Source organism: Hipposideros armiger, unplaced genomic scaffold (assembly GCF_001890085.2).
Source record: "Hipposideros armiger isolate ML-2016 unplaced genomic scaffold, ASM189008v1 scaffold_168, whole genome shotgun sequence".
NCBI classification, from domain to species: Eukaryota; Metazoa; Chordata; class Mammalia; order Chiroptera; family Hipposideridae; genus Hipposideros; species Hipposideros armiger.
Window position 1 is genome coordinate 2,097,710 of NW_017731518.1, and position 12,779 is coordinate 2,110,488.

Sequence of the window (12,779 nt, forward strand, 5' to 3'; positions counted from 1 at the left end):
AATAAGTGAATGGACACTAATACTGAAAACCCAGTTATTTTAGACAATGGATTATTTGGGAGAAATCAAAGGTAACGAGAGGTCAAGATCAGCTCTTCTGACTGCCTCGTTTGACTTGATTGGAGGGTCCATTCTCATAAAGTGTCTATTCCAGATTGAAACTAGTTAGGACAGTCTATTCAACATAAAGTTTAGATATCCTTTCAAAAGAACAGTTATGCATTGATTTTAATGGACACCAGTCCCCCTTTATCTAGAAAGGCCATCTTTTTCAACCAAACTTCCAAAAGGGTACACTTTTACGAGGAAGAGAAGAGAATTTCTGCCCAGCTCGCTATGTTAGCCACCTCAACGCCATAATAATACTAACTATAATATTTAACATTTATTCAGAGATTACTGTGTACCAAACATTGTGCAAAATACTTTACCTACTTTCTCTCCTAATCTTCATGATAGCACTGGGAGCTCCTCTTATTATACTCATTTTACATAAGAGACTCTGAGTCTTAGAAGATTTGGTGCCGTGCCCAAGGTGAACAGCGAGTAAGTGGCAGAATCCAGGTCTGCCTGACTCTAAAACCTGTGCTTTTACCCACTCCACACATTGCCTCCTTCATTGGTATGACAGATGTCAGAGTGAAATCATACTTAAATCCTATAATATGTTCTCAGAAGCTGAAGCTATATAACTGGAAAGTGGTAGCTAACTTATATAGCAGGCCCAACTGAAATAATTCAAACATAAAAATTACCTCTTGGTATTTGATTATCTTTTACCTTAGACTTTGATAAACCAAACCATTCCCTCTAGACAACATTTCTGTCCAGCAAAGCATTTGTCTTGCCAAAGTATAATTTCGTTGGCTACATCTATCTCCTCCAAGCCCTGGAAACAGACCTAAGCTAGTAAATCGTGCTGTCCTGACAAGATGCTTGTCCTCCAGGGCATTGTATCAGGCTAAAGTAATACATCATGCTGCTTCCCACTCTGTCGGCCCATTTCTCCAAACAGTCCTAAAACGGTCATGTTTCTTCTCTGAATCTCTAGTTCCCTTGTCCCTAGGCCTTGTGATTTAGCTCCCTGGCCTTGGAGACGGAGGCAGACGGACTAGCCCTATTTTCACACCTGCTCTTGAGTTGGAGCTTCCCAAAGAAATGAGGGTTTGAAGAAGGGGGCAGCCCCATCGAGCTCTGCTTCATACTTTTTGACCCCAAGGTACACAAACATTGACTTGATTGGGTAATGGGAAGACTTTGGTCTTTCAGGCTATGAGGATTTAGTAGCTGCAAAAGAGTTGCTGAGTGGTGGGGGTGGTGGCAGGTCAAATCGGGTTATGATTCCTAGAAAAGGTGACTTCGTCCAATTGAGAAGTAGCGGGACCAGCAAACACTGGCCATTAACGATTAACACAGGCCAAAGTGAAATCGATGCCTAGATTTGATAGGTTTTCAAGAAAAGTTTATGACATGCAGTTCGTAGAAAAGAGGACATTTTCTCAGTGTTCGCTTTTACAGATGCCAAAGTTCAATCTTACTCAGAAAAAAATCTTTCTGCACAAAAGCAGAAATGTACAGACTCCACTAGCACTGTAACGTTGATACTAATAGTAATCGTATAGTACTAGTATTATATAATAATAGTAAAAGAAAATAACTTTGATACTAATGGTAAGTCACTTAATTCCCAATATGTATTTGAGTACATGTATGTACATATACCCATGTTATTCTAAGTGCATAATGATGTGGCTACTTTACAGTTGCAAAAGCTTCTTCCCATATCTTTACTAGTCACATGACTACATATATGTCAAAAAAGTTTTCATTCAAGCATGACTTCCATAGAATTTTTAAAAGGTAAAATATTGATTTATCTAAAGGCCTTTAGCTAAGTGCAAATCCTATTAATTCAGAAATATCAACCACTCAATGTAGTATTGCATTTTGGGTCTGGATAATAGTCTTATCACAATTTTATTTACATTAGGGATTCATGAAAGGAATCCAGTTGTCCATATAAAGCTATAAAATGTGTAGAAAAGATTGAGAAGTAATCCTCACTTCTCCACAAATGAAAATAGCCATTAAAATGCTAAAAGGGAGACAACTTTAAGGTTACTCACATTTCACCCAACTTTTCCACTAATATCCTATGCAAAACTGTCAACTGAGTGAATTTTTATTAGATAAGGTGGTCCATGGAGCAATGTTGCCCTAAGAAACTGACCATTCTGAGTTATTCTAAATTGTCAACATGCCTGGAGATTTTGGATAAATTGTTGGTGTAAGAAACCTAACTTTCTGGCTTCTATAGACTTTAATTGTAATATCTGATTGTGTAATCAATCTCAGTTAGTCAAAGTCAAATGCAAATTAGTTTTTTATTAGTTAATAGTCTTATTTGTGTTTTCTATCAGACACATAATTGTAAATTTTCTACAGAGGGCTCTTGAAATCCAGCTTGAATTCTTACTTCTTTTTTTCCTGCTTTCAAGATAGGATCAACTTTAGAACTTCCTCCTGTTAGCAATTTCTAGAGAATAGTTTTATTCCTCGGAACCCAAAGAGTCACAAGTGTGTATCTTCAGAACTGGATACTTCCCTATTCAGAAAATGTTCGCATTTTTCATCATCTAAGTACTGATTCTTCAAATCAATGTCTCCTCTTTCCAATGATAAAGTTAAAATGATTCAAGTAGAGTATTCTCAATATCAACAAGAGAGGAACTTCAAAGGAAATGAAAGTTGGGTACAATGTTCCAACTACATTCTCTGAAGCCTATAAGAAATACAGCCTTATGTGGCATCATATGTAATGGTACTAGAGGTAGTACCATTTTTACCAGTGGTGAACAACCAGAGCCCCCTGCTCTAGATGTGATGACCCCAATTAAATCTCAGCGTTACACCTTCTCCTTCAGAGATAGAGGGAAGCAAGTAGCTTGCAACCATGAAAAAACGTGAGACTCAGCTAATTGGTGTGGTTTTGATGATGCCACAGTTCTGCCCAAAACCCTTGTAACTAGCAAGTTTGCCCTGAAGATTATTGAATTACTCCAATGACCATGCATTATTTAAAGGGAAGTGCTATTATTATAGAAGCCAGCTGCTTAACCATTGGAATCCTGTCTGTTGGCCAACTTTCAAGACACAGCAGGGCGCTGTGACTACATATGATGTCTGCTCAGAGAGGAGTCAAGACCTAGCTTAGAGGGAGGCCAGCTTGTCTGCGAAGCAATCTTTGGTCTGCATGCTCTGGAGAAAAATGACTAACAAAAATAAATATATAAATATATGCAGATTCAATGTCAAGACTTTGTCAGTGAAGAAAATTCTGTGAAATTTTATACACGCCTATTTACTCTAACAACTAAGTGGACCTATAGATACTTCATAATGCCAGCATGACAGAACTCTACGTCTGTACCTAGTGTAGAAGGGACCAGCCCCATCACCTGTCTTTTGTTGTAGCATCCAGGAAGGAAAAAAGTTTTGAGCATCTTGGGGAATTCCAATGATAAATAAAAAAAACAAGTTTTCCCCCCTCTAAGTTAGAAAATATCTGAACCTCTTTCTTGAAGACAATGTAAGTAGCTTCCAACCATGTTGAATATTTGGCCTAGATGGGTTTTCCCCTGCATTTCTTCATTTGTTATAGAATCTTTGGAATGAAAAGGACCATAATAGTGACACACAGTGTTCAATACAGGAATATGATCCTAGGATCTCTGACAGGTGTCCCTACAACCTTTACTTAACTGTTTCCAGCAATGGGAAGTTCATTGCATTTAAAAGAAGTCTGTTCCATCTTTAAAACTTTTGAGTTCAAATTGTGAGAAAAATTGTTCTTGTATTAAGCCGATAGTTGTTGACCATTCACCTACCAGTTCTGATTCTGCCCACTGGAGCGGAATTACACAGTGCTTAATGAGAAGTTTTTAAAGGCAGGATGAAACAATTTGTTCTGTTGCATTTAAAAATTAGTCAGTATAACAATAGCTGCAATTTAGACATCATTAAAAAAATCACCATTTTTCTCAACATTGATGCTGAAGCAAATCATTTTCCTGCCTTTCTAGTAAACCTCATTGTGTCAGGTTTCTGGTGTTAGCCCATAGCATCAAGTGTCTTTATTTTGGTTCTGGAAGAAGAAGTAATGTGAGGCATTTGAAGATAAAAGACAAAACTCTGACCCTTACATCTGGCCTCTTGATTGGTGAGAAATGATTTTTTTTGTTGAATATCTTAATGTTGAACCAGAAACCAAGCCTATAGAACACTTCAAAGGGTTAATTAGACTTTAGAAGGCAATATGTAAACTCTTGTTATATTCATATATTCTCAATGAAGTACAATTACTCAATTGTAGACAGTATGAATAGACAAAGAAAAACATCTTTCTAGGATTGTGGTGGCCATAGTTACCTGGTGGTTTCATTTATGGCAAAATTCAAGTCTGTATAACACTATTTTAACAACATTAAATATATATATATATATATATATATATATATATATATATATATATATATATATATGAACATGAGGTAAACTTTCTTTTTAAAACATTACAGACAAGTCCTAAATTTCTCTGTTCCCAAATCCATTGATCTTGGGACTAAAAAAGCACAGCTATTTTATGCGCTGAGCCCTGTCAAACCCTGAGTTCATCTAAGAGAGGTGACAAACCAGATGCCTGGTGTGTGCTATTATTTTCTGTTGTGCTGATGACTGCTTTCAATCTCCTAAAAGGAAATAAACCTGTGGTGAGTTTCATGGCTATTGGCAATCACCAAGAAAGGAATATGCAACACAGACATTTTCTGCCAACCCAAGATGAAGATAGGTGACTTCCCCCAGTAGCATGCAAAGAGCTCCAGTACTTACGGGGTCTAGAAGGAAGATTGCTTTAGAAATGCTTGAAATAGAAATGCTGAATAGGTCCTAGAACCTCAAAGTCTATCCATTTCCATCTTCCACCCAAAAGCATAAATTTTGAAATCAGTCATTTCTGAGTTAGCCAAGCCTGGAACCACTCCCACCACCCCACTTGAAACACCAAATGACTATTCCATAGTCAACAGACGAACCTCAATTATGTCCCATTAAGAAATTTGTAGTTTCAACAAAGAGCAATCATCACCTGAGGTGGACAACAGGGACAGTGACCTAGTCACCTTCTCCTTCCTCCGTATCCCAAGAGAAAAACCAAAATGTACAACAAGCTACTCTTGACTGACTGGCCCCTTCAGCCTTTTGAAATATCCACTTAGCAAAAAGTATGCAGAAGTCCTTGGTGATTACAAAGGACCACGTAAGCCCATATGTGTTTTTCCCTTAATTTATAGTCCCAGGAAAATATTATAAAAACAAAAACAACAGAAAACATTGTTTACATTGCACAAGGAACCAGCTGAGTCTCTGCTTGCCCAGTCCCACCTGGCAGCAGAAACAGGGTCTTATGCACGAGTTACCTTCCAAGGGCCAATGGAAGCACTACTGAGGCTCCGGTTGGGGCCAGTTGCCCGGTCCCTCCCAAAGCCCTCAACCATGAGGAGTCCACAGGGTTTGTGCTCAAGTGAAAGCAGCAGGACTTTCACCAGAGAGACCGCAAATGAACCCTCTCTGAGTTACTAACCCCTGCTGCCCGAACAATGACAATGAACCTGCCTTATGGGGAGGAAATATCCCCATGCCAAGCGCAAGGAAAACATCTGGGCTCTTAGAGGATGCCACAAACGGTTGGCCCTTTGAGCAGCAAGGCGGCCAAACTAGTTTGGTAGCAGGCCATAACCATGAGTCTGATCTCCCCCAGCCAGGGAGTTCAAAGTATATAAGGGGATTTTCACTTTCAAACTTTATCCTAAAGAATGGTTTCATTATTATGCAAACACTAGACTTCCTAACACTGTCTTCTGTGTCAGGAATTGAGATTGAATATGTGTCAGATTGATTAATTGGACTGTTCTGGACCAATGGTTTGCAAATTTTCTTCCACGAAGCCTGGACATGAGTGGAGAAGACCCAGGCCTCCCACCTCCCCTGGGAGGTAAGGAACATGAGAGAAAGCCAAGACCCAGTTCCCCCCGCCCTTGCCTGAGCCTGAGCAGTTTCTCTTTTGTCTGTTTTATATATTGATGTATAAGCAAGATTTGGTTTAACAGAGTTCTCCTATGACATAAAGCTTACAAAGAATTCAGGTAAATTTGAAGGTCCATGTAAGCTTGTTTTGCCTTCTCTTTTAATACTAGAGCCAGGAAAAGTGTGTTAGAAATCAAAACAAAACAAAATGAAACCAAACTAAAGCCTACTTGCCAAGCAAAGAGGTCTAATGAATTTGCAAATATCAAAAGAAATTTGATTCGTGGTGTTCCCTTTGGACAATTCAAATCACATGAAAAATGGACATTTCGCTCATTCTGTCTCAGGCTAGTAGCTATTCTGTAAGAAAATGGAATGGATTTTTTTGGTCTCTCTGGGGTGATAGGAAAGGAGCCCTATCCCTTTGGTATTGTCATCAGTTCCAAGTTCCAAGGTTTGGGATGCAATTAATAGTAACATTGTTTCTTCACAGATCATATAAGATCCTGGAAAGGAGTGCTCAGAGGACGCAAACCAATATTTATTTATTTAGGATCTTCTGTATGGGTGGTGATACCCTAAGTAATTTTCATACAGTAGCTTACGTAATCCTTAAATAATCTGTACAAGGAAGATATTACTAACCCCACTTCACAGATGGGTAAACTGAGAACCAGAAAGCTTAAATGACTTGCCCAGAGTTGTACAACAGGTCTCCCAGGCTCTGTGAGGCACTTCAGCTTTGCAGAGAGGACACCTGAGTTTGAATCCTGGCTCTACCATTACTGCATGAATGAATGGTCTTGAGCAAGTCATTTCCAACTCTGTGTCTCAGTTTTCACATCAGTAAAGCGAAGAGCCCTTTCTATATGTAAAACCTCATTGAAGCTCAGTCAGATTTTACAGTGGAAGCAATCAAGCAAAAGAGCAAATGTTTGAGCCATCCTGCATATAGAAGCTATGCAGATTTGTTGAAGAGATGAAGAAAACTGAACACATGACCTTCCCTTAAGTTATACTCCTAGCAGCCTCTCAGCTGAGCAAATACATAAGGAAAGACTGGGATTGGGCATAGACAAGATCCCTGACTAAAGGTCGCCGAGAACTTGATTAACACAAAGTGTGTTGTGGATGAGTTAGTGCTATGGAGTGTAATACAGACACCAGGAGACACACTGGCATCCTGAGGGATCTGTGGGGTCAGGAACAGTTGGAGAAGCTTCCAAAAGAGGTTGACTTGCAAACGTGTGGGCTGACCAGGTGTGGGGAGAGGAGAGCCTTCAGAGGCCAGGTCGAGCTGGGAAGATAGCATATCCTACTCTAAAGCCAGGCCACTCTGCATTTGATTTGTACAGACAAGCCCACGGGTTACGGCTCCAGCAGTCGGAGGGCGCCTCAGACAGGCATCGTGGACGAGTGCTGCTTCCGGAGCTGTGACCTGAGGAGGCTGGAGATGTACTGCGCACCCCTCAAGCCTGCCAAGGCAGCCCGCTCTGTCCGTGCCCAGCGCCACACCGACATGCCCAAGGCTCAGAAGGTAAGCCAGCCAGGGTGGGATGTGGCCATCCCCAAGAATCTTCTATGTGTGGTGAGCCAAACGGTGCTTATACCCCCACAGTCTCCTGGCTCGCAGGACACCCTAGGTGTCCATCCCTTTGCTCATTTCTCCTTGCAAATTCTCCCTTCCACTGGGTTGGGCGATCTGATAACCAGAAGATGGTGGAGAACAGCGACTAAACATGGGCTTTGGGATCAGATAGAACTCAAGTCCTATCTCCGCCAATCACTCGCTGAGAGAACTTAGCAAAACAATGTAACCTCTGCAAGCCTTAGTTTCCTCTGTAATAGTGGGATAATGGTACTAGCTACCTCATTGGATCGTTGTAAGAATTAAGTAAGTTAATGCACATACATTGCTTTTCATGTACGAAACAACTGTTGGACAAGTGTTAACGTCTGTCATATTGTAATTAAGAACAAAGCCTGTCACTTTTCAAGTCCTGGTATTCTGCAATGGTGGAAAAAAAACCAACACTCTAAAATGGGAACTATTTGAAATTCACATGCAGTGGAAAACATAATTAAAGAAAAAAAACATTTAAAATAGAAATTTCTGTTTGGCTCAAATAATACCTAGAAACTTCTAATGACCAAAATCTGCAGGTGTCTTTTTCTAAGAGCTAAACTTGAAACAAACCTTAGAGGTATGCCATCAAAAGTATGTAAATCATCTGATGCACATTAGCCACTTGACAAATTTTTGTTGAGCGAGTGAATGAATGAGTGAACAAACAAATATCAGTAATTAAAATTTTAGTCATTAAGTAGAAAGAATGAGAACTGAAGGGAAGGTGAAGGAGGAAAAGAAAGCTAGGGAGTTTGAGTAAGGGACATAAAAGCTCTCGTTTAGGTCTCCTTGGGGACTCCGTTGGGAAAACAAAAACAAACAAACAAACAAACCCCTATGGTTTTACTCTTTGGAGCCCAAATTAGCATTGTGCAGAAAGCCCAAGAAGTTCACAATGACACCTTTGCTGCTCCCTAGTCCAAGACTACAGCTGATACTGGAGGAGAAGCAGGGGGCTGAGCAGAGATGTGACCCCAGGGAGCCACCTGGAGTGATGGAAAGGGACTGGGCACAACCTGTGTGCAGAGAACATGGCAGCCCATGGTCAGGGGGCAAGCACCACGGAATTTACTTTTAGGTGAATGTGGCTGGGAAGTTGTGCTGGGGATGGTGAAGGCAGGTTAACTGTTTTTCTTCTCAGGTGACCAGTGCTTCTCAATTTCTAGTTGGGGAGAGGGTGGGGTCAGAGAGGAGTCCCAGAGTTCAGGAATGCTGGGTCTTGTGACTGAGGTCTAGACGCCTCTCCAGCACCAGTGCTGTCTCCTGCGTCCTATGGAGCCCAGGCATTCTGGGCTGACTCAAAGGCTCTGTCTTCCGGGACACCGAGGGAACTGCCTGTTCTCAATGCAATTGTTTTTGTGATGTTTACAGTATCAGCCCCCATCTACCAACAAGAAAACGAAGTCTCAGAGGAGAAGGAAAGGTGGGCCAAAGAAACCCCCAGGAGGGGAACAGAAGGAGGGGACGGAAGCAAGTCAGCAGATGAAAGGAAAGAAGAAAGAGCAGAGGAGGGAGACTGGAGCTAGAAACTGACCACAGAGACAAAAAAAAGGAAAATGGAGGAGAAAAGCAGACAGAGGCAAGGACGATGAGAGAGAAGCAGACAGCGATAAAGAAAAGTGGGAAATGCTGGAGAGGAAATGAAGACCAATAGGCTCAGTGGAGCTAGATAATGCATGTGACAGAAGGAAGAGAAGTCACCTGTGGTAGGATGTGGCTAATAAACGTGAAGAAAATGGAAAAGAAAAAAGTATAATGCCCAAGAAAGTCCACAGAAAGACTGTGACAAGAATGGAAAAAGAACAAAAATTATAAAAGAGGCAAATAAGCCACAACATTTCCCTCCCCTCCTAAAAAACAATTAAATAAAAGAATTAAGATTAAAAAAAATTAAGGCTTTGATATGCATTTTAAATTTTGTGTGAATCTATTACAGAAGAATTGCTCATATCTGTATATGTCCAGAGTTAAATATTAGACCAAAATTCTCAGCAAGCCTGAATTGAGTCATACAAGTTCCCAGATTTTCTGTTCTACAGTGTCATTGGAAGGTGCATTTCTTAGTCAAGTCCAGGTTCAGGCCAAAGGACATCCAGTATTTGCCTAAAGGCCTGTGAAGCCTGTGAGGTAACCTCTGAGAGGAGGTTACTGAACTTTGGGTTTGTTTTTTATTTTATTTATGGGATCAGCTATAAAAGATGTATAAGTTTGTTAGGGCCAGCATAACAAAGTACCACAGACTAGGTGGCCTAACCAACAGAAACTTATTGTCGCATGCTTCTGGAGGCTAGACATCCAAGATGCTGGCAGGGTCAGTTCCTTCTGAGAGCTACTAGGGAAGGACCTGTTCCAGGCCCCTTTTGAGCTTGCAATGGACCTTTTTCTCGCCGTGTGGTCACATTACCTTACCTCTGTACAGATCTCTGTGCCCAAATTCCCTCTTCTTAAAAGGACACCAGTCACATTGGATTAGGATTCACCATGATGACCTCATTTTAATTTAATATCTGGTGCAAAGACCCTATCTGCAAACACAGTCATATTTTGAGACACTGGGGGTTAGGACTGCACCATACGAGTTTCGGGGTGGGGGTGGGGCACAATGTACCCCATGACAGAAGATTTCTGGTGTCTGACTACTGCCTTCTCATTCCATCGCCTATAAAATGCTCTCTTGTTCTGTTTCTTTCTCTTTCTCTCTCAAGCACACACACGCATGCACACACACACACACACATCAATTTTTACATCTGAAAACCTACGAGTTCCTGCTCCATGGAAATACGAAGACCGTGTTATGTGAGAGCTGCAAAAGGCCTCAGAAGTCATTTGGTTCAATCACATCATCTTAAAAATAAGGATACTGAGATCAGAAATGGGTAAAACTGTGTGTGAGTTCTAAGCTGACCTCCTTCTGGCCAGGGGAGAACACACATAATCCGCATGGACTAATAAGAATCTCAGGCACAGCCCAATACCTACTGCGACTACCACCTGGCTCTTCAAGGGACCAAGTTCAGCAGAAGAATTGAACAGTTCATGACCTATGGAAAGACCCCTTAGAGGATTCTCTCTTCCCTCTTTCATTGATGACTGAATAAACATCAATTGTGACTCAAAGCTTTGGATACCCGTAATGATACCCAATGAGGAAGTTCATTCAAGAAGTAAGACAAAGACTTTAAAAGAAAAATAAAAGCAATAGAACTTTCTAGTTAAAGAATGCTTAACTCCAAGACTATGGGTTAAAACCCACTTCTTTTCGGAATGGTTTTTATCAGCTCTAAAGCAATGATCTTGAATGTCTACATGTGATTTCTGAAGAGTATGAACTACATAAAAAGGAAGAATTTACTATTGTCTTTCCATCTCCTCTTCCTAGTATTTAAGCATCCAATGATACACAGCATATAATGCTGGCTGGCTGGCTGGACAAATGGTTGATATGAGCAGGTGAATTGTAGTAGAAAGATATACATAAAAATACATAGCACTGCTCCGATGACATGATTCCTCTCATCCTTGCATAGGATAGTGAGACAAGCAGAGAGTTTAAAAAAAAAGAACAGCATAGGGATTGGGCTTACACAAATGTTGCATGCTTGGAATTTCCTTCTCTAGCTGAAATTGCAATCATTCAAAGACCTACTGCTCAAAGTGAAAACTGCCTGAGGACGTTATAGTGAATGTTATGTACCAATCAGTCCCCTGGATGCTTTTTTTTCTTTTCTTTTCTGTTCTTTTTTAATTAAAGTTTATTGGGGTGACAGTGTTTAGTAAAGTTACGTAGGTTTCAGGTGTACAATCCTGTAATACATCATCTATATATCACATTGTGTGCTCACCACCCAGAGTCAGTTCTCCTTCCAACACCATATATTTTACCCCATTTATCCTCATCTCAATGCTTTCTTGAAGTAGGCAGAGGATTAATCATCATTTAAAATTCTGTTTCAATTGTTTCTCTTAGGGCAAATTGATGATCGCGTGTAAAACTAATGGGAATATGTAAAGAATCACGATCCTGAAATAAAATTATTGAAATATATTTTTTATTGGGCACATAAATGTGCAAACCTCTGTACTAGGCATGAGGGAGCATTATAAAGATTGAAGAGACAGTAACACTTAGGGAGTTAAGAGAATCTAGAATGAGACTGCCTAGGTTCAAATGATGTCTCTCTCACTTACTAGTGGTGTGACCTTCGGCAAATCATGTAACTTACCTATGGCCCAGTTTCCTCATCTGTCAAGTGGGGATAATAATTGAATCTACCTCATAGAGTTGTGATAGTGTGTGATTGTGTGTGTGTATGTGTGTACACAAATATATATTATAGTGTGTAAATTGGTGCCTGGTACATAGTAAGCACTATTAAAGTTTTAATTAATATTATTTTACTTAGTTCTGAAGATTAGAGCCATTTGATAATGAAATAGGTCTCCTCAAGTGGAGGTAGGGCTCGTATCACCCAAAAGTTCAAGCCCACACTTGCCAACATTTCCCATATAATGGGAAGAGAGAGCTCAGGAACCTAAGACCCCTCCCAACCTGAGAACTCTAGTTCTATAAATAATTACAGCTTAAAAGGAAGCGTGGCTATCTTACGTGAGGAACCCTTAACTTTTGTTTTTAGGTCATAGAATGAACTTACAGAAAACCACCCTTTTTCTCAACCAGTTAAAATCAAACGTAATATCTGTTTTCATTTCATGGTGCCTGAGGAAAATTTAATTGTAGCATGAACTCCAGCTCTTACTAGTTTTAAGTAAAATTGCCAAAATAAATAGAAATGTGGGATATTTCCGGGCTCACACAGCTTCCGGGACACTTCAGTTTCTAGGGCTGCCGATCCAGTGCCTTTCACAAGCATTTGATCTTCTTTCAAACATCTCTTGAAAACAAACAAAACCTTATACAGCTTCTAATGCGAGTGCTGTTAGGATGTAAGGGTGGAAAAGGAGGCAAAGAAATGAGTTTGCTAAGAGCCTCTCCCCTCTCTCCCTTAGTCTCCCCTCTATCCTCTGACAACCTCCCTCCCACCAACTGCCAACAGGAAACAGTGTT

At 40.4% G+C, this 12,779-nt stretch overlaps 1 protein-coding gene across 4 annotated transcripts in view; it reads left to right on the forward strand.

The window, feature by feature from the left end:
* The window catches only part of IGF1 (insulin like growth factor 1), a 70,737-nt gene that overhangs the window by 46,265 nt on the left and 11,693 nt on the right, over window positions 1-12,779 (forward strand). For 2 of the 4 annotated variants that reach the window (XM_019651901.1, XM_019651902.1), the window contains exon 3: window positions 7,440-7,621. In XM_019651901.1, the coding sequence (XP_019507446.1) occupies window positions 7,440-7,621 (182 nt within the window). Of the gene's footprint in view, window positions 1-7,439; window positions 7,622-9,082; window positions 9,593-12,779 lie in introns of those variants that run through there. The other 2 variants (XM_019651899.1, XM_019651900.1) reach the window with 2 other exon arrangements.